At 37.1% G+C, this 22446-nt stretch overlaps 1 protein-coding gene across 2 annotated transcripts in view; it reads left to right on the top strand.

The window, feature by feature from the left end:
* Nucleotides 1–17677, top strand: part of SGO2 (shugoshin 2) — a 42534-nt gene extending 24857 nt beyond the window's left edge. For both annotated transcript variants that reach the window (XM_059168476.1, XM_059168475.1), the window contains exons 6-9: nucleotides 1514–1644; nucleotides 2743–5916; nucleotides 8314–8464; nucleotides 15786–17677. In XM_059168476.1, coding sequence (XP_059024459.1) covers nucleotides 1514–1644; nucleotides 2743–5916; nucleotides 8314–8464; nucleotides 15786–15801 — 3472 coding nt within the window. In that variant the 3' untranslated portion in view covers nucleotides 15802–17677. The remainder of the gene's footprint in view (nucleotides 1–1513; nucleotides 1645–2742; nucleotides 5917–8313; nucleotides 8465–15785) is intronic.
* Nucleotides 17678–22446: the final 4769 nt, after the last annotated feature.

Genomic DNA, 22446 nt, shown 5'->3' with positions numbered 1-22446 from the left:
GATCATGAACTGAGCCACGCAGGCACCCCTGATGTTTTTATCTTAGTAGGCAGTTGCCTTGTCTGAACTCAAGCTTTTTATTTCCCTGTAAGGGGCAACATATGAAATCTCATTTTGGGTTTTTTATCCTTAGCTGGGCTGGTTGGAATCTTCCTCCCATATATGTGGTCTATGGGTCAGCCAGAGATTGGGGGAGCAGTGGGGGAGTTTACACACAAAATTTGGGGTTCCCCTCTCTACCTCTCCTGTTATTTCCTCCATCAAACACACTTCTGCAGCTGTTTTTGTTTGTTTGTTTTAAGATTTTATTTATTTATTTGACAGACAGAGATCACAAGTAGGCAGAGAGGCAGGCAGAGAGAGAGAGGAAGAGGGGCAGCCTCCATGCTGAGCAGAGAGCCGGATGCGGGGCTCGATCCTAGGACCCTGGGATCGTGACCTGAGCCGAAGGCAGAGGCTTTAACCCACTGAGCCACCAGGCGCCCCCTGCAGCTGTTTTAATTGTCCGTAATTCTTACCTTGAATCAACAAGAATATAGATTTCTAACTTTTTAAAAATGTGGCATGGCTGAGGTTGTAAATTCATCTTTTTTAAAGTATTAACCCCCCCTCTTTATTATCTGCTTGCTTTTTGTTTACTCTTCAGTTACTTCAGGTAATTTTTAAAAATATTTTATCCAGAATTTGTCATTATGTTTGATAGGGTTGATTCAAAAATGGCTATTTGTCCATTGCCAGAAACAAAACCTCTCTCCTGTTTATTTTTGTTAATTTGTTTCAAGTGGCAGAGAAATTTCCTCCCAATGGCTATGCTACTAATAGTTGCCTTTAAAATTTTAACAAATATTTTTCAATATTTATTATTATCATTATCAATAATTTTTAAATATCTGAGATATGTTTGGCCTTCATGGCATAATCTTTAACATTCAGGAATATTAACCCTCATTCTTTGAATTCGAGGTCAGTTTATGTAATTATTTCTATGGATTTCTATATCTACCCCTCTCCCCACTTTTAGATTAGAGTAGATTTACCTCCTCTAGGAATACGGCTTTAGTTTCCTTGGATGCCTTTTGGAAACAGCAAACTTGAATTCACATGTAACTTTACATACAATTATACTTGTTTGAAACTAGAGAAAGAGTTTTGGATATTCCACAGAACTAATTGTAAGAAAGCTCTAAGTATTATATATGAGTATTTGTAAGTATGTTTGAAGTTTATTCATTTCATTAGTACTATTATCCTAACAGGCCAATCAGGCCTATTAGGATTTTTTGAGGCTACTGGGGCTATGGGGTAAGAAGCATTCCTGTTTTATTTCAGGTCCTATGCTATCAGAAACTATCTCTTTCCTACCTATAATTGTCTTAATTGAATATGAAAAGATACCAGAGTGGGTTTGTAGTTGGATCTTAAATAAATGGAATATAAAAAGAACTATCCATGTAGTTTTCTAAATAATTTTTATAAAATATAAAATTCCTCATTCATTTCCACTTGCCCTTAGAGTTCCATTAACTTCAAATGATGATGATGATGATGATGATGATAAAGAGAAAATGCAACATGATGACAGTATTCTTGCAAAGATACCACCTGATGTTCCCTCTTTGGTATCAACAAGACAGCCTTTATCAAGTCAGTATAATTTCAAATTGTTATTTCTTAAAGAAAATAATTATGATACGTGTGGTTTAGATGATTCAGGTGTACTTTTTCTATTGTTGATATGCTTCCCTAGGGTGAAATTTTTAAAATTAATATTGAATATCAGTGTGAAAAAGTCACATTCATCAGACTTCTTCTTGAGGCCCATGGTGTATAAACACTTAATAAATTAGATCTCTTCTGTTATAGATCTGCTAAATTCCACTATTTAAAACTGCTGGTAAAAAATTTAATTTTTAAGTAAACGTGCTGACAAATGTCTGATCCACAGCAGTCTAACGCTGCTGTTATTCTGTGAGCAGGTTTTAGAAAGGAGTCAGCCTGAAGAGCTTTTCTTGGTATCTTATTAGCTTACACATTGGAAGATACCATATATTTATTTAGTTTCATCCTTTTTCCTTTTCATAAACAAAAAAAACTAGGGGCCTAAATGGATTTTGTGACTTTTTCAAGACCAGAGCCAAAGCAAAAACTTGAGCCTGTTTAATGGTTGAGCCAGAGAAAATTATAACACTTGTGTTTTATTTACATGGTTATTTCTAAAATAATAATCCTTCGGGAGAGTCTGGCTGCAGTGTTTACCATAGATTTGCAAATTGGATTATGGAACTGTAAGTGTCTTTCATTTAGAGCTTAGAATTGTTTTTCCTTTATAAAAATGTATGTGTGTATATATAATTTACATAAGCTCTTGATCGTTTACTATCAAAGCCTTTCACTAATAATCCTTATCAGAGTCATCACTGTTATTTGGGTTCATTTGCTGGCCTCCTCCCGCTTTAGAAATATATATTAATGGCTCTAACGTCAGCTGTACTTGCTGTTGGGACCAAAACAGAGTAAATTCTCAGTATGTATTTTCCACAGAGACAAATGTAAAATGTGACTTATGAATATTGTGATCATTCTACTTTATTTTTATCAGTGTAGATTCTAAGTATCTGAACGGAGTACACATTGTCAGAATCCTTTCTGTGAAACAGCTTGATTGTTTTAATCTTATCTGTTTAAAATAAAAAATTCCTCGTCATTGCTTATTTCTGAATTTTCTTTCCCTTTATTTTGTAGAAAGTCATTTCCACTCAGACCAAAATTCCATGAGTTCTCCAATGAGTGAGATGGAAAATGCCCAGTTAGTCAGTCACAGAAAGGAGGAGCTATCTCTCAGTAACGTGACGGAAAGGAAAAAACATCGGTCATCTCAGGAATCAACTAATCCTTCTGTTGACAGTTCTCATGGGACAGACTTAGATCAACAACACATTTCAAGTCCAGAATTAAATTGGAATAATGAAATAAATGATCATACCAATGCAAAGAATATTAAAATGCAAGGAAACATGCAGTGCCTTCCTGACTCCTCTGAGTCTACAAGTGAACCTGCTGCAGAGGGCAGGCCTCCACTTCAGGGCAGTGATGACTTTCCGTTGCAGAAAACTGTGTATGATGCTGACATGGATTTAACTGCTAGTGAAGGAAGCAAAATTATTACAGTTTCAACAGGGACTAGAAATAAAAGCAATAAAAAATCAAATGAATGTGGAATCAAAACATTCAGAAAAGTGAAAGATTCAAGCTCTGACAAAAAGAGAGAAAGATCCAAGAGACAATTTAAAAATAGTTCAGGTATCAATATTGAGGAAAAGGTTGAAAATGGGCCAGAAAAAAGATCAGTTGTCTTGAATGGCGCAGGGGATTCAGAAGATCCAAATTTCATTTTCGATACTGAGCAATTGACTCATTTGAACATACTGAAGAAAGTAACCCTTCATAATGGCTTTGATCAGGACGACAGACAAAGTATACAGTGTAATAAGAGAAAGAAAAGAATACATGTAACAAATGAACAAGAGGAAGCATATTCTTTCTCCCAAAGTTCAGATAAATTCCTGCAGGAGAATAAAATTGATGTGGGTCAGAGTTCTTTACCTTATCGTAAAAGTAAAGCTTCTAGACAGACGTTTGTGATTCCTAAGTTATTCTCAAACCAAAAGAATAAAGAAACCACTTCTGAGAACCTAGAAGTCACAAGTGAATTTCAAACAGCTGATCTTTCCACCAGAGATAATGGAAGCTTATGTGATTATGAGGCCCAGAATATGTCGGATTTGAAAAAGCATGTCACTGACATGCAGTCTGCCCAGCAAAATGAATCAAAAATAAATGAGAAGCTTAGACAGAAAGTAAATCGGAAGACAGAAGTAATTTCTGAAACAAGCAAAGTATATGAGAATATTGCTAAAGATGTACATGGCCCAGGAAAATGTGACTTTTCCTTCCAAACCCAGGAGGATCAAGAAACCATCTCTGGAAACCTTAAAGTGTCAGATGAGTTTCAAAAACCTGCTCTTTCCAGCATTGATGATGGAGACCTGTGTGATTGTGAGATCCAAAATGTGTTGGATTTGCAAAAGCAGATCACTGATGTGTACCCTATTCAGCAAAATGAATCAAAAGTTCTTAAGAATCTTAGGCAGAAAATAAATCGGAAGACAGAAATAATTTCTGAAGTGAATCATTTAGATAATGACAAGTATATGTATTTCCCAGAAAAGGGTAGTTCTTTCTTCCTAGCCCAGAAGGATAAAGTAATGATCCCTGAAAATATAAAAGGCCCAGGTGAATTCCAAACATTTGCCCTTTCTTCCAAAGACAGTGGAAGCCTATATGATTATGAGACTCAAAAGGTTCTGGGAGTAGAAAAGCATATCCAAAATATGCAACTGGCTTGTCAGAATGAATCAAAAATAGATAAGAAGCTTAGGCAAAAGGTGTGTCGGAAGACAGAGATCATTTCTAAAATCAACCAAGTATATGAGAATGATAACAAAGGCGTACAAGACCCAGAAAAAGATAACTTACTTTCTCTAACCCAAAAGGAAAAGGAAATCGTCCCTGAAAACCTAGAAGACTCAAGTGAATTTCAGATAGCAGATGCTTCCATCAGAGGTGTTAGGAACTTATGTCATGATGAGATTCAAAACATTTTAGGAGTGAAAAAACATGTAACTGATATGCCACCTACAAAGCAAAATAAATCAAAAATTAATAAGAGGCCCAGGCAGAAGGTAAGTCGGAAGACAGAAATAATTGTGGAAATGAACCAAGTAAATGAGTTTAAAAATAAAGGTGTATATGACCCAGAAGAAAGTAACTTCTTTTCCCTAACCCAAACAAGTAAAGAAAACTTAGAGGTCACAAGTGAATTACAAACAGCTTATCTTTCCACCCACAATAATGGAAATGATTATGAGACACAGAATGTGTTGGCTTTGAAAAAGCCAGTGACTGAGACACAACCTGCTCAGCAAAATGAATCAAAAATAAATAAGAAACTTAAGCAGAAAATAAATCGGAAGACAGAAATAATTTCTGAAAAGTACCAAATACATGGGGGTGATGATAAAGATGTGCATGATCAAGAAAGCTATACAAAAGATCTTGCTTTTCAAGTAAATGTATCTAAACAAAGACTTGAATGTCAAGGTGTCATCAGTGAATACTCTATGGAAATTGATAGTACTGAAAAGGAAAATTATGATCAAATTTCAAATCCTTATAAACTAGTTAAAAAGCATGGGAAAGAATCATCAGGCAAGGCAAAGATTTTCGTAAAAGGTAAAAACAAATCTATTTCGGAGTTACCAGATTCATTATACACGTCTGTCTTCCTAGAATCAGGTTTAAAATATGTTACTAATGAAGCAGATTCTGATCCTGGGCGGCACATAGTCCTGCAGGAGAATCAGAAGGAAAGCTCTACAACTCTGAATGAAAAAAGAGATACCCCTTTTGTGGAAGTGGTAAAAGAAGGAGAGTGCAAGAGCAGAAAAGTAAGCAAAACAGCATGTAAATCAAAGAAAAGGAAGACCATCTATCCTTCTTCAGATAGCCATAAGGTAACGCAGGTGACACCTGACACTGACCAAGAAATATCAGTTCAATCTGGACAAGCTGTGGAGGAAAAAAATTCAGAAAATGAGAGACTTGTCAAAATGAAGCCAGACTTTTACAAAGGGGCATTTAAATCTTTATCTCAGGTATATTCACCTAACATACAAGAATCATCCTTTAAGAGTATGCATAAGGATTCAGTACTTCTGAGTATTTCTCCTAGTAAAAATCTGATGATAAAAGAAAATTTTGCCCTGGAGAGCTCACCGAGCTTTCACGTAAGTGCTGATGAACATGAGAAGATGAAAGGGATGAAATTCAACCAGAGAACACAAAAATCAGAAATAGGTAAGTCATTAGCTGAAGTGACCAAGTTTTGAAAGTACTGTCCTTTTTCACTTAACCAGTTAAGTATTTTCTGTTGTAATTGATATTTTTGTGGAGCTAAGGACAGTATTTAACTGTGTAGCCTGAACTGTAGAAACAATATAAAGCAATTTAAAGAAAGTTTAATATTTCTGGAAGATAACAGAGTAGTGTCTTGGATATTTATAACCTAAAAAACAGATTTGGCCTTTACCACAAAGTTGTCTGATTTGGTGTTTTAGAGGATTAAAAAATAAGTAATACCAAATCCTTTCCTCAGAATACATGTGTCTAAAAATTACAAGAAATACAGTGATGTATGTAAAATGTAAAAGCACATGTGTACTAACAGATTATGGGGAGTGATTTGGAGAAGAGGAACCTGCAAAGACATCATGAAAAGGGTGGCATTTTAGGCTGTAAAGGATAGGTAGGATTTTTTATCTTTTTTTTTTTTTTTTAAAGATTTTATTTATTTTTTTGACACAGAGAGAGAGGGAACACAAGCAGAGGGAATGGGAGAGGGAGAAGCAGGCTTTCTGCCGAGCAGGGAGCCCGATGCGGGCCTCGATCCCAAGACCCTGGGATCATGACCTGAGCCGAAGGCAGATGCTGAAAGACTGAGCCACCCAGGCACCCCTATCTTTAATGTTTACTTTATGTCTTCCACCAGTTATTAAAAGAACTCCTTGCAGAAAATTGAAAGTAGAAAATCAAAAAAATAGGAGGAAAAATAGTTACCCAGAAGAACTGCAGTCAGCATTCTGGCATGTGCATACAGAGTTGACTCTATGGAATTTAAAAGTCTATACCTGAAGTCACGCTATATATAAAATTAGTTATCCCTTTTTTTTCCCCTTTAAACATTGGATCCTAAGGATGGTCCTTCATTATTAGAAATTTTGTGACATTGGACATTCCCATATCAATCAAAATTTTCTACTGGGAGACTAACTATTGAATATATATGTATATAGAATACTAGAAATGTTTTCCCATTTTACTGAGAAATAATTGACATTGCTGTGTAACTCTAAGGCACGCAGCATGATGGTTGGTTTTACATGTTCTGTGAAATGATTACCATGGTGGGTTCGGCTCCCATCCATCATGTCAAATGGATACAGTAAACAGAAAGAAAGAAGAAAAAAAGAAAAGTTTTCTCCCTGTGATTAGAACTCTTAGGGTTTACTCTCTTAACTTTCTTTTTTTTCTTTTTGGAGAGGGTGGGTGGGATTGAGGAACAGAGGGAGAGGGAATCAAGCAGGCTCCATGCCCAGTGCAGAGCTCAATGCAGAGCCTGATTTCACAATCCTGAGATCACAGCCTGAGCCAAAATCAAGAGTCGGATGCCCAACCAGCTGAGCCACCCAGGCGCCCCCTCTCCCCTCTTACCTACCGCACAGCAGTGTTGGCTATAGTCATCAGGCCGTACCTTGTATCCTTAGTACTTATTTGTCTTATAACTGGAAGTTACACCTTCTGACTACCTTCCTCTCTTCCCCCTCGGTCCACCCTGCGCCGCCTCTGGGTAACCACAGGTCTGATCTCTTGCTGGGTTTGGGTTTTTGGTTTTGGGTTTTGATTTTTTTTTTTTTATTCCTGTTGTGAGATCCTACACTATCTGTTTTTCTGTGCGTGACTTATTTCACTTAGCATAATTTCCTTCAAGGTCCATATATGTTATCTCAGTTCATAGGATTTCCTCATTTTTTTAATAGCTGAGTAATTCGCAAATAATATTAACATACATGCATGCACCCTCCACAACTTTATCCATTCATCCATCAACGGACACTTCGGTTGTTTTTATGTCTTGGCTGTTATCCATAATGCTGCTATGAACATGAGGGTACAGATATCTTTTCAAGTTGGAGAACGCTAGCATTTTGATGGGTAAGGCTATTCCAGGTAAAAGGAGCACAAAAACAAAGGAAGTACAAAAATCTAGATTGACCATTCATGATAGAAGACTGGTGAGCCATCTTGCATATCTGTGTTCTTCGTGGTACTTTTCATGGAGTAAGCAATTGATACAAATGTTGAATGAATGTGTAGTAATTTGTATGATTCTGTGAGTAGTTGACCTGTGGAGAATTTTTAGCAGCCTATATGTGATTTCAGAATAAAAATGTTATAGTCTACTTTGGTAGTTTGTTTCAAATTTTAAGTCTATTTTCCCTTCATTGCTGGGAAAAAAACTGATTCACAAATAATTTCAGTGCTATCAGTGTAATATTTAAAATTATAACTTGATTATTGCTAAGTTTAAAAATTTGTCACCAGTAATTTGCAAACCACTAAATATCCCATATCAATTTCCATATGAGGAAGTCCCTTTTCTTATATATAAATATTTGTGAAAATTATTCTTTGCAGGTATTAGAACACTACAGGACTTGACAAATACCAGTTTTCTTTCAAATAACACTGCTAAAGCTGAAAATAAGTCAGAAAATCCGTCCTTAGAATTACCAAGCCGAAAAAGAAGGTGTACTCCTCTTGATTTAAAGGAGCCAAATCTCAAAAGGTAAGTATTTCAGTGATATTCAGTCCATCTAAGTGTGATTTTAAAAGAAATTCCTGTCTGAATTAGTATTTGAACACTTTTAAATATCAATATATTTTGATATAATAATCACAGTATGATATGGGTAAGAGTCAAAGAAATGTCTTCTTCTATTCTTTGAATAGACTTTGTAAAAAAAAAAAAAAAACAACCTGTTGCTTATGATTTGCAAATCACTATTTCCATGTCTGTTATTTTCATTTGTGTTCTACCTTATTCCCTAGAGGAATTCCAAGTAGCTTATTTATTCTTTAGCCTTATAGAATAATAGTCTTTTTCTTTCATTTTTTAAAATTTCAAACATAGGGCATGTGGGTGGCTGTGACAGTTAAGCGCCCACCTCTTGATTTTGACTCAGGTCACGATCTCAGGGTCATGAGATCAAGCTCTGACTTGGGCTCCATGCTCGACAGGGACTCTGCTTGAGATTCGCTCTCTCCCTCTCTGCCCTACCCACCCTCATTTGTGCACATGTTGTCTCGCTCTCGCTCTTGCTCTCTCGCTCTGTTTCTAAATAGGGGCACGTGGGTGGCTCAGTTGGTTAAGCATCTACCTTCAGCTCAGGTCATGATCCCAGGTCCTGGGATCCCTGCTTAGTGAGGAGCTTACTTCTCTCTATGCCTACCCTGCTCTCTCCATCTCTATGTCAAATAACTAACTAAATAAATCTTTTAATAAATATATAAAACATATCCCAACAAAGGGAAGCTAGTACTCCCTGTACTTATCCACCATTCTTCAGCTTTAATTGTTATCAATATTTTGCCTTATTTATTTCATCTATCCTTTTTTGTTGTAGTATTTTTAAAGCAAATTCCTAAAACTAGGTCATTTAATCCCAAAAACACTTCTGTATATATGTCTTTTAAAAAAGGAACTTTTAACAAACTAGATAACAACGATCACAGCAATTATCTATAGGAATTAGCAGCAATTTCTTATTGTCATCTAACAGCCAATCCCTATTCAAATTCCCTTAATTATCTCAAAAAACATCCAAACGCCTTTTACATGTGTTTTGTGGAAAATTTCACTTTTTTAAAAGGATAAATAAAGTAGCCTATTTTGCAGAACCCAATCACATTCGGGATCATATTTTCAAAAAGAGAAAACTATCCTTCAATTTTCTCATCCTTTGCAATGTTTCTGTATTTGCTTCTTTTATAAAATGAAAGGCATCGATGGTTCTCACGGGTATTTTGAAACAGTAACAGGTGTGGAACAAAAGCTCTCTTTCACTGCGGGTGGGAGAGGCAAAGGGTACAGCTGTTCTGCAAGACAGCTTGGTGGTTTCTTAGAAAAGGTAATGTATACTCTTTCTGTATGATCCTGCAATCACACTCCTTGGTATTTACCCAAAGGGGTTGAAAACTTATGTCCACACAAAAATCTGCACATGGATATTTATGGCAGCTTTGTTCACATTGCCAAAACTAGGAAGCAATCAAGATGTCCTTCAGTAGGTAAATGGAAGAATAAGCTATGGTATATCTAGACAGTGGAATATTACCCAGTGCTAAAAAGAAATGAGGTATCAAGCCATAAAAAGACAAGGAAGAGCCATAAATGCATTTTACTAAGTGAAAGAAGTCAATCTGAGAAGGCTACTTACTGTATAATTCCCACTATATGACATTCTTGAAGATGCAAAGCTATGAAGACAGTAAAAAAAAGATCAGTGGTTGTCAGGGATGGGGGGTGGGGAAACAGATGAACAGGTGGAGCACAGAGGATTTTTAGGGCACTGAAAACTCTGTATGATACTCTAATGATAGATATCATTATATGTTTGTCCAAACCCTTAATATGTATAACACCAAAAGGGAACCCTAAGATAGACTGTAGGTTTCAACTAACATTATGATATGTTAGTGCAGATTTGTCATTGATAAGGTATATACAATGTTTATGAGTAATGTTAACAGTGGGGACAGCTGTGCATAGGTAAGTGCCCAGGGCATATGGGAAATCTCTGCCTTCCTCTCAATATTATTATAAACCTGAAACTGCTCTAAAAAAATAAAGTCTTAAAAAAAAAACCAGGGGCGCCGGGGTGGCTCAGAGGGTTAAGCCTCTGCCTTTGGCTCAGGTCATGATCTCAGGGTCCCGGGATCAAGCCCCACATCTGGCTCTCTGCTCAGCAGTGAGCCTGCTTCCCCCTCTCTCTGCCTGCCTCTCTGCCTACTTGTGATCTCTCTCTCTCTCTCTCTCTCTGTCAAATAAATAAATAAAATCTTTTAAAAAACCCCAAAAAACCAATAACCAATACATTGTAGCAATACAAGGGAGGGTAAAAGAAAAAAAGAATCAAGCAGTTTTAAAAAAAAAACCCAATTTAGTAGAGCTATAATTTCACATACCATACATTTCATCATTTAAAGTGTACAAGTCAGTGTTTTTTTAGTATATTCATCGATCCATCATCACAATAAATTTTAGAACATTTCTTTACCCCCAGCCCTAGGCAACCATTCACCTACCTTGTATCTCAATAGGTCTCCCTGTTCTGGATTTTTCATGTGACTGGAAACGTGTAATATGTGGTCTTTGTGACTCGCTTCTTGCGCTTAGCATGTTTCTGGGATAATCCCTTGTCATACTATGTCCTAGTATTTGTCAGTATTTCATTTTTTTTTAGGACCGAATAATATTCTGTCATATAGCTAATACCACGTTTTGTTTATCCACTTGACAGACATTTGGTTGTTTCCATCTTTTGGTTATTATGAATAATGCTGCTATAAATATCATTTGGAAGTCTTGAAATATGTGTCTCCATATGTTTTCTTTCTCTTGGATATATGCCTACTTGTGGAATTCCTGAGTCATGTAGTAACTGTTTAATCATTTGAGGAACTGCTAGACTGTTTTCCGAAGCTGCCTTACCATTTTATATCACCACCAATGATGTATGGGGGTTCTGATTTCTCCCACTTCCTTGCCAATGCACTTTTGTCATTTGGCTTTTTGATGATTCTAACCATAGTAGTGGGCATAAAGTCGTATCGTATTAAGGTTTTGATTTGTATATGTGTTTCTCTGTTGACTGATGATACTGAGTGTGTTTTTATGTCCCTTTTGGCCACTTCTTTATCTTCGTCAAAGAAAAGTCTACTCAGGGTCACCTGGGTGGTTCAGTCAGTTAGGTGTCCCATTCTTTTTTTTTCTCTAGAGCTGTAGCATGCACCACATGGATTAGCTGTTTATATTATTAAATTTAATAATTAACATGAATTCTCAAATATCTACACTGAACACAAATAAACTAGAGAGTGAAATTATTCACATTACAGAAAATTATTGGGTTATATAAAAAGGCCACAGTACCTCAGTATCATTTTTGGCAGAGGGAAAAATTAAACATGCAATTATTCCAAGTGCTGTGGATTGAGTGTCAAGCACAATTTAAGATAAAGCACATCTGAAGTTGTAATCATAGAAAAGTTGTTTCCTTGCTCTTTTTTCCTCCACTTGATTTTTTTTATTTGGGTTTAATTTCGGAGGTAGCGTTCGGTGATTCATCAGTCTTATATACCCAGTGCTCATTACATCACTTGTGCTCCTCGTGTCCATCACCCAGTTACACTATCCCCCCCCACCCCTCCAGCAACCCTCAGTTTGTTTCCTGTGATTAAAGGTCTCTTATGGTTTGTCTCCCTCTCTGATTTCATCTCGTTTTATTTTTCCCTCCCTTCCCCTATGATCCTCTGTTTTGTTTCTTAAATTCCACAAATGAGTGAGATCATATAATAATTCTCTTGATCTCAACTCAGGTCATGATCTCAGGGTTGTGAGTTCAAGTCCTACACTGGGCTTCATGCTGGCAAGCAGCCTACTTTAAAAAAAATTTAAAAGAAAAAAGAAAAGTCTATTGAGATCTTTTCCCCTTTTTTCAATTGAGTTGTCCTTTTTTTTTTTAGTTGCAAGTTAAACTTTCTTATTTTAAACTAATTTTAAACTTATCAAAGAGTTATAAAAATAGTACAAAGTTTCCTTCCCCTGCTTTCCCTAATTTTAGCACCTGATCCACAATACAATGATCAAAATTAGAAAGTTAGCATCGGTACAGGACTATCAACTACACCCTCCTGGAAGTCCATTAACATCCTGTGCTGTTTGAGATCAAGTGCTGTCCAGGGTCCCACCCTCTTTCTCCTCAGCCACCTCCAGCCTGTGACAGTTCCTCTTCCTGCCTTTCCTGTTAGGACTTTCACACTTTTGAAGACTATTGGTCAGTTATTTTGTAGACTGTCCCTCAGTTTGGTTTGTCTGATGTTTTCTCATGATTACAATGCAGATAAGCATTTTGGCAAGATTTCTGCAGAAATTATATGTCCTTGTCATTGCATCAGTTAGGGGGTTTGTCCTGTCAGTATGTCTCAGTAATGTTAACTCTGATCAGTTGATTGCAGTGGTGTCTGCTGGGTTTTTTTCACTATAAATTTCTTTTTAAAATTTTTGTTTTATTATTTATCTGTCAGAAAGAGAGAGATCACAAGTAGGCAGAGAGGCAGGCAGAGAGAGAGGGGGAAGCAGGCTCCCTACTGAGCAGAGAGCCTGATGCAGGGCTCGATCCTAGGACCCTGAGAATCATGACCTGAGCCGAAGGCAGAGGCTTTAACCCACTGAGCCACCCAGGTGCCCCTCACTATAAATTTCTTATCTCTCTGTTTCTGTGGGCCAGGAATCTGGACTAGAGCACTGAATTAGGTGCTCTACTTAATGTCTCACAAAACTAATTATTAAGATGTGGGAGAATCTGCTCTCAGGGTTATGATGTATGATAATAGGTTTTCTTTTCTTTTCTTTTCTTTTTGAAGATTTTATTTATTTGACAGAGAACACAAGTAGGCAGAGAAGCAGGCAAAGAGAGAGGAAGAGAAGCAGGCTCCCTGCTGAGCAGAGGGCCCGATGTCGGGCTCCATCCCAGGACCCTGACCTGAGCCGAAGGCACAGGCCTTAAGCCACTGAGCCACCCAGGTGCCCCAATAATAGGTTTTCTAATATTGAACCAAGCTTGCATTCCTGGAATAAATCTCACTTGGTCATGGTATATGTTTTTTATAATGTACTATTGGATTTGCTTTTGTAACTATGCTATGAGTACTTGAGAAGAATATGTACCCTCTTTTATCAGAGTATAGAGTTTGACATATATTCATAAGATTATACCCCCCCTTTAGATCTTGTATCTCCTTATTTTTTTGTCCACTTTGTCTGTCTTGCACTGAGATAATTGAATATTAGAAGCTCTTACTATTGTCTCCGTGCATCTCCTGTAGTTTTTGCTTCATAAAGGTAGTTGCTCTGCTATTTGGTACATAAATATCTTAATTACTATGTACTCCTATGGTAATAGTAGTGATTACTATATATATTACCATATAATCATTGTAGATTAGGACTTTTACTATTAAAAATGGCCCCCTTTGTCATATTCAGTGCTTTGGGACTTAAAAGATAAAGACTTTAAAAAATACATTTGTATTACCTTCTTGTTAACTACTTCCACCCCTATCCTCAATGCCTAAGGTGATCATTCTATAGCACGTCGCAAGCAGCGTCCTTCAGGATCTCTTCTCACTGGGGGCCTATCAGAAGCTGTGATGTATCTGCTGGATTCCATCCAGAAATTTAAAAAAAAAAAAAAATTCAAGGTAGCTGGGTTGTCCTCATTCTTGGTATTTTTACTAATTTCATTGTGATACTTGCTTTTAAAAACTTTACCAACTAAACCATTTAGCAAGTAATCTGTACACCCAACGGATCACTAAAATAGTATTCTAAAATAGAATACTATTTCATTACAGCATTTATCTAAATACAGCTGTATTTAGAGCTGTATTTAGAGTAGGTAGCTCTTCTAAAAGAATTAATTAAACCCTATCTAATTACCCAAGGCAATGATATCATTGGCTCTGGAGAGGAGTACAGAGGAGGAAAAGAGACCTCACTAGCTATCTAAGCATTTATACCTTTGTCATTGAGGACCATGTGTATGTGTGTCATCTATAAAACATATCATGTAGAGAATAAATACAGCTCTACTTCTTCCAAGATGATATATCCTATGCATGATCAAACTAAAAATAAAATGAAATTACTAGGTAAAATATTAAAAAGCAAAAGCCAAAGCAAAACTAAGCTAAAAGCTAAACCAAAAACTCCCTTGAACATATCTATTAGCTAGACAAGAAGAAAGCAAGCTCCCATCAGAGCCTGAAGGAGAGCAGGAACCCAGAGAGGTAGGTAGACTCAGACTGGCTTTTGCCCGAACATATTTACCAAACTAGGTGAACCTAAGTGTTGGATTTACAGCGTTATGGGGATGGGGACAGAAGGCATATCCTCGGGTTTAGCTAAAATGAAAAAACTAATAGTAGATCACCTTTAATAAAGTTGAGCTACTCTCAGTAGGAGAGCAAACTAAAAATAACCTTCCCACCAGCTTTTTTAAGCCTCAGGAAATAACTCTAGTACTGAACTGAGGAGGAAAAAAATCTTCTGAGAATTTGTAACCAGAATCAAACTCTAGTGCATTGCAGCTGAAATTCACAATATCTGGAAGTCACAGAAAACCTCAAACTGAGGATTTAGTATTAGTCCATGACTTGTAGTGCCCCCTGTCGTCCGTCAGAAGCAAATGCACATATTTTCCAGCACGCTCCCTGGTCTCCGTCCTCAACAAGTTTTCCAAGGGAAATAAGCAGTCAGCTCACCCTAAACACTACATACACAAGGGAACGAGGGACCAGCAGAAACAACTGACAGCAGAATTCGATACAGAATGTGAAATAAGAATGTTTAATGTTTCAATGGAGGAGAGACTTGGAAGTGAATAAATATGTTGGAAAAAACACCTTTAATGTGAAGACAAGCAGGAAGAGATGAACACAGTTCAGGATAGTGGTTACTTCTTGGGGGACAACAGGATGTGATTAGACAGGGACACACCGGAGGCTTCTGAGGTGTGGTAACATTTTCTTTCTTAACTTGGGTGGTATGTATGTCAACATTTATTTATTGTTTTAAGTTATACATTTTCATATGTTCTTCTGTGTATGGTGAGATTCATAGTAAAAAGGAAATACATACAAACAGGTAATGTGTGAAATCTAAGTTGGTCAATTTTTCTTAAACCTAATTTTATAATTCCTACTATAGAGTATTCCAGACGTATGATGCAGGAGTTTTCTTCTCCATGCTTCATAGCGAAAGCATCAGCTTCGAATTGTTAATATTGTTCATCTTCTGTTTTTTGTTTTTCTTTTTTACTGTGCAGGAAGATGAGAAGATGAGGTGAACTTATGAATTCTGGGTTTTTTTAAAATTCCTAAGCCATACCAAGTCAAAACAGGGATATAACAAGGATCCAAAAGATGAAATGCGTGATGAAGGATTCCCCACTCTACCTTTCCATGAGTATTAATTTATCTATTCTTATGTTTACATATATGTGTATAAAATAGCTATTTTGTAATATTAAACTTCTAAAATCGTTTTGGTCATCCTATGACTTACATTCCTGTTTATGTAAACTTCTTCAACCTAATAGCCTTTAACTAAGCAAAAGCTGTTAACCTTTTAACCTAATAAAATGTGTTGTAAATATTTTTGCATTGTTTATCTTGTTGCATACCAAGCTATCTTGTTTTGTTTTATTTTTAAAACCATCCAAAATATTTGATCACCTAGATTTTAAAAGTTGCCTTCTGCCTTGGCCAGTTTTCTGTCTCCCTTCATTCTTATACTCTCTGTTTTACCTGTTAGATTCAGTTTCTGTATTTTTTCCATTCTGTGTAATCTGATGACTTGGCTGAGGGGCTTAATATTTCAGGTTCTTTTAAATTTGGTTTTTATAACTATTTTAAAGAACGCTTACTATACTAGTAGTAGAAAGTAATAAAAACTTTGAATGTCTGAGATCAGTGAACTTAGCTTATTGTATTCAAGGGCAAGTCAAATTCTATTCTGCCTGGATGGAAAAGCTTGCTTAGAGAATAATTGACAAATAAAAGGGCGGACTCAGTGTTTTTAACAAACACTTCAGATCATTCTGGGGCAGACTGTCCTGGGACCAAACTCTGAGGAACTGCTGTAGGAGTAGAGTCCCACAGAACTTACTCATACCAATGCCGGTTGAATGGAGGCCTTATTAAAGGAATCGTTTACACAATGACTCAGAGCTTGGCACCCTGACAGTCTTTGTTCTCTTTCCTATACACCTATTACTTGGAGACTATGGACCTCCTAGAGTCAGTCTCCAGTATTATATTTTTGTCCCTCCTGCTTATTTCTGTTCTTCCTCCATTCTATGAGATTTTTCTTTTCTTTCTTTTTCCCCTTCCCATGTAAATTATTTTTCAGTTTATGTAGTCAAATTTATTAACCTTTTATTGCTGGTAGAATTTGGTAACAATAAAGAATTTTCCTCCTTCCAGATTATAAAGACAGTTACCCATGGTTTCATTTTGTTTTACATTTGAATTTCTGATTCATGTGGGTTTCTTTCTACCGTAATAGATATGAATGCAATTTTGACCTTTTTCCAAATGACTCCCCCCATTAATGAGAAGGTCCATGTTTTTCAGTACTGATTTGAAATGCCACCCTTTTTTGTATTTTATTTCCATGTGCACTTAAATTTATTTCTCAGTTTTCTGTTGTATTGGTCTGTGTGTCTGTTGATGCCCCATTACCGTATCCATTGACTTTAGGGGGGTATTGAGGTTTCCCTCCTAGAGCTTTTACATATTTCTTAATAAATTTACATCTAAGTATATTATTTTTTTCTTGGTAATATAAATGGGATCTTTCCTTTGATTCTCTCTTCTAATTATTATTTGCATATATATGTTCAATATTGATTTCTGTATGTTAAATACTGAACATTCATTGTAGTATTTTCTAGACATATGTCCTGAGAACTGTTAACTTTACCTTTTTTTTCCCTTTCCAAATCTTATGCATCTCATTGCTTTCTTTTGTCTAATTAATTGTACTGCTGCTTACTACCTTAAGTAAAATGTTAAATTGTAGTAAAAAGAATAGATATCCTTGTATTGTTCTGATTTTCATGGGAATGCCTCTGGTTTTACCCTAATAAGTAAGATGCTGGGTTTTGAGTTGGTTATGTATAGTTTATAATCACATTAAAGTATTGTCTACCAATTATTTTATTGAGTGCTTTTTAAAAAAATCATGAATGAGTGTTGAATTTTTGTCAAGTGACTTTTGGCACAGAGAGAGATTGTGTGAGTCAGGGTCCAGCCAAGAGATAGAAACCACAATTATTTTATAAATTGTTAGCCATATAGTACAGAACTAAACAAGAACTGAAAAGGCAGAAGGGATGCCTGGAATGTTATAGAGGGAGTAACTACAGGGGGTACCTCTGGCCTAGGGGGAGCAAAGAGAAAAGGATGGAATTATTGAAACCTAAATGCTTGCAGGAAGAGCTCCAGGACTCTAGGGAAGGTATGCACGGGTTAGTGCTATTTCCCTGACGGGCAGTGACAAGACTGGTCTGAGTGTGGAAACACTGCAGACTGGAACCATCCGTTGCTCTGAAGTCCATTATTCCTGCCAGGGCGGTGAGCCATTTCTGTGATGATGCCAACAGGAACAAGAAGCAAATTTGTTTTTCCTCCTCCATGTTTGCAGCTTACATCTATCTCCTCCTATTGCCAGAGACCAAATGGGAACCTGGCAAAGGAAAAAATGGGCTTTTGCAAAGGCCTGGCCTTAACATAGTGGGGTAAGATGTGTGGATCTGAAGCTGAAACATAATAACTTAATAGTCCACAAAAAGGGATATGATTATTCTCCTTAGAAGTATTAATATAACAAACTGTATTCCCTGATTTGTTGATACTGAAACAGTCTTACTTTTACGGAATAAATTCTACCTTCTAGCACGTGCCAGCCATTCTCTCTCACCTCCAAGCCCACCTCTCCACAATTTGCTGTGTGCTGCTGGAACTCTACAAATCACGTTTTTGTTTGTTTGTTTGTTTGTTTGTTTCTCTTTGCTAGCTGACTTTTAAAACGTCTGTCAACGGGGTGATAGGAAGAGACAAAAGCAGGAAAAGGGACAAAGGACGTGCTCCTTCTTGTTCGCGTGCTTTTTCTATCAGCGTCCCCTCAGCGATGGTGATTTTCTGGGGCTCAGGAGCTGGTTTGTCACCAGCTGGGTCAGCATTCCTAGAACCGGCCTCATTACGCCCCCGTGGATATACCAGCACTACTTGGGCTGGGCCCCTCACAGGCCTCAGGTCTACCTCCTCAGGGAGCCTCCTTCAGGAGATCTGAGTTCTGACTCCCAGAAGCCCTTTCCTAGCTCCCCAGGTATTAAGCAGTGGCTGAGCAGGACCCTCTCCTCAGTCACCAAGATCCTGGGTTCTAATATGCCAGCCTCTTCCTTGTATTACCCAGCTGGTTCCTTTGGTACATTGGTGGAGGGAATGCAAAATGATACAAACTTTATAGAAAAGATTTTGACAATATCCAGCAAAGTTACATAAGAATATATGATCATACAACCCAGTAGTCTCACTTTTAGAAAACTATAGTGAAAGTTCTCTTGAAAAAAAAAAAACAAAAACAAAATTTGGGGGGCGTGCCTGGGTGGCTCAGTTGAGTGAGCATCTGACCATTGATTTTGGGTCCGTCATGATCTCAGGGTCCTGGGATGAAGGCCCTTGTGAGGTTCCGTGCTTAGCAGGAAGTCTGCTTGGGATTCTCTCTGCCACTACCTGTGCCCCTCCTCCCATTCTTTCTCTCTCCCTCTCTAAAGCAAATGTTTTTAAAAAAATTTCATGGTAGTATGTTTTGTAACAGCAAAAATTAAAAAAAAGGAACAACCTAAGTAACACCACTAGAGGACAGCTGACTTGAAAACCAACTGAAATGAATGAAAATAACTATCAAGTTGGTGACAGATACCAATTTACAAAAGGTATTTGAATTTGTATTTTTATTAGGGTATATTCTAAGGGTAAAAAGAACCATGACAAAATCTTAAATTTTCATTTACTAGTCTCATTATATATATATATATAATAATTTATATAATATCAGTGCAGTTATTATGAAATAGATCTAATGACAGATTAAAGCAATTAGATTTCAGAAACTTCAGAATCTTTGGTTGCAGAATCAAACTCTGCAATCTTAAATTTTAATTAGAAATATTAGTATGGGGTCCCTGGGTGGCTCAGCTGGTCAAGCGACTGCCTTCAGCTCAGGTCATGATCCCAGAGTCCTGGGATCGAGTCCTGCATCAGGCTCCCAGCAACATGGGAAGTCTTTTTCTCCCTCTGACCTCCCTTCTCATGCTCTCTTGCTCTATCTCTCTCTTTCTCAAATAAATAAATAAAATCTTTAATAATAATTAAATAAAATAAATATAAAATATATTTAATAATATATAATAAATATAAAATAAATAATAAAATAAAAAATATATTAGTGTGAACTCATGCTTTTTGCACTTTTAAAAAAGTTATGTATTTACTAGCTCTCTCCACTAAAAATGTCTAGAAACAATGATGACTGACTAGCAACAAGTACTTCTAGCATCTAGACTGGTTTCTAAAGACTTCCTCATCACAGAGACCAGGGATCTTTGGAGAAATGGCTGATTCCAAGTTTGGGACAGGATATAAATAAGGTGAGGCTGGGCTGTCTTGTTTCAGAAAACAAGGACATTATTAAAAATGAATGTGATTTTATCATTCTTTAAGCTCACTTTTTTAGTGCTGAATAATATTCCATTGTTTGGATGTACCACAGTTTATTTATCCATTCAGCCACTGAGGGAAATCTTGGTTGTTTCCAAGTTTTGGCAATTACGAATAAAGCTGCTATAAACATCCACATACAGGATTTTGTGTGGACATACGTTTCCAGCTCCTTTGGGTAAATACCAATAAGGATGATAGCTGGATCATATAGTAAGAGTATGTTTGGTTTTACAAGAAACTGCAAACTCTTCCAAAGCATTCTTCCAAACCATGTTGCGTTATCACCAACCATTCCCACCAGCTTCTGTGCATCTTTGTCAGCATTTGGTATTGTCAAGGTTCCAGATTTTGACCATTCTGATAGGTGTGTAGTTGTCTCATTGTTTTAATTTTCATTTCCTTGATGACAAGTGTGGAGCATATTTTCGTATGCTTATTTGCCATCTATGTCTTTGGTGAAGTGTGTGGTCTTTTGCCCATTTTTAAAAAAGATTTTGTTTGTTTGACAGAGAGGGAGTCAGAGAGAGAGGGAAAGAAAGCCCACGATCAGGGGGAGCTGCACAGGGAGAGGGAGAAGCAGGCTCCCCACCAGTCAGGGGGCTGGATGTGGGCCTTGATCCCGGGACCTGGGATCATGACTTGAGACGAAGACATACGCTTCACCAACTGAGCCACCCAGGTGCCCCTGCCCATTTTTTAAATCAGTTGTTCATTTACTTATTGTTGAGTTTTAAGAGTTCTTTGTATATTTTGGATGATAGTCCTTTGCCAGGTACCTTTTTTGCAAATATTTTCTCCCAGTGTATGGCTTGTCTTCCTTGGTCTATTTGTGGTAACTCACTTTAAATTGAAAATATGCTTCGGTATTGTATCTAAGCAATAAATGTTCTCACATCTAAAAAAAAATAATAAAAATCAAAAGGACATGAGTTCTGATTTGAAGGTGTTTTCATTGGCCTAAGATGGGACAAACTCAACATTGGTATGAAAGATTATAACATTAAAACATGTTATACAAAAAATAGTCACAAATTTATAATGATACTCCAAAAACAAAGAAACATTGGATGCTCTGAAAATTTCTTAAGAAATAAAAAATTTGAGAAAAGTTTTTGAGAAACAAAAACATTGGATGCTCTCAAATTTATAAGAGGAAAAAATAAGGATGTATTTAGCCTTTCTGGTATTAATTCTATTTGCATGGTCAATAGCTCTAGTGAGTGGGGACAGTTCTGTTCAAAAGAATCTCAGCTGAAGCATGCAGAAGGAGTGTTTGAATTAGGAACATTACCATTTTGCAAACTCCTAATAGAATAACTGCTTCGGACAGTGGTCAGCAACGTATGGTGAAGCCGTGAGTGAGATGTTGATGGAGAAGTTCATTATGAAGAGATAACCCGTTAAACCCACCGATCAATCTTAGCAGCATTAAGAAGGAGACAACCAGACCTCATGAGCTTCCTGATGTGCTGCGATGTCAAGTGTATGGCATCACCCATGAAGCCTTCTCATGACCTCTCCCAACCCCAACACAACTGGAATTTAATCAAGGCTTTAGATCGATAGACATGATGTGATTTGAAGTTTGGGTCCAGTAGCGAATGACCAGGAAAGAATTCTGATGTACGAAAAGGTGATTTTATTATATCACAAGGACAGAGACCCGTGGGCAGAAAGCTGCATCTGCATGTGAGGAGTGACTATGTTATTTCTCAGTTTGTGGAGGGAGGTGAGGTAACATTAAGTTTTTAAGGAATTTCAGTAGGCTGAAAGCAAGGTCCTACGGAATCTTGAAGATTCAGCTGCTGTCAAGACAAGGTTGCTTGCAGTCTTTAATAAAACAGAAACATTGAGCCACAAAGGCCGCCATGATTCCTTGAGGAATGTTGGGCTCTGAGTGTCTTCCAGTATCCGCGTAATGTAAGCTGGAAGGAGGTTTAACTTAAGCTACATTTCTCTTGCCTTTGTTTTCCTCATTATTTCCCCCCTGAACAGTTTTGATTGACCCTTCAGTCTTTAAGGTTGTTGAGGGTAGATGGTCTTACCTTCTGTAACTTCTTCCTGCTGAAGATGCGCATACAGATGTCCCTACCTGTGGATCAACATTGCTCGGTTGAGGATGTAGGTGTTGTGAATGGCAGAGGCAGTCAAATCCAAGGTAGACAGCATATATACAACTCTCCCTGAGTAAAAAGATTA

Source organism: Mustela lutreola, chromosome 3, assembly GCF_030435805.1.
Source record: "Mustela lutreola isolate mMusLut2 chromosome 3, mMusLut2.pri, whole genome shotgun sequence".
In the NCBI taxonomy this organism is placed as follows: domain Eukaryota; kingdom Metazoa; phylum Chordata; class Mammalia; order Carnivora; family Mustelidae; genus Mustela; species Mustela lutreola.
The sequence above is the reverse complement of the archived record's forward strand: the minus strand, read 5'-3'. Positions and strand labels throughout refer to the sequence as shown.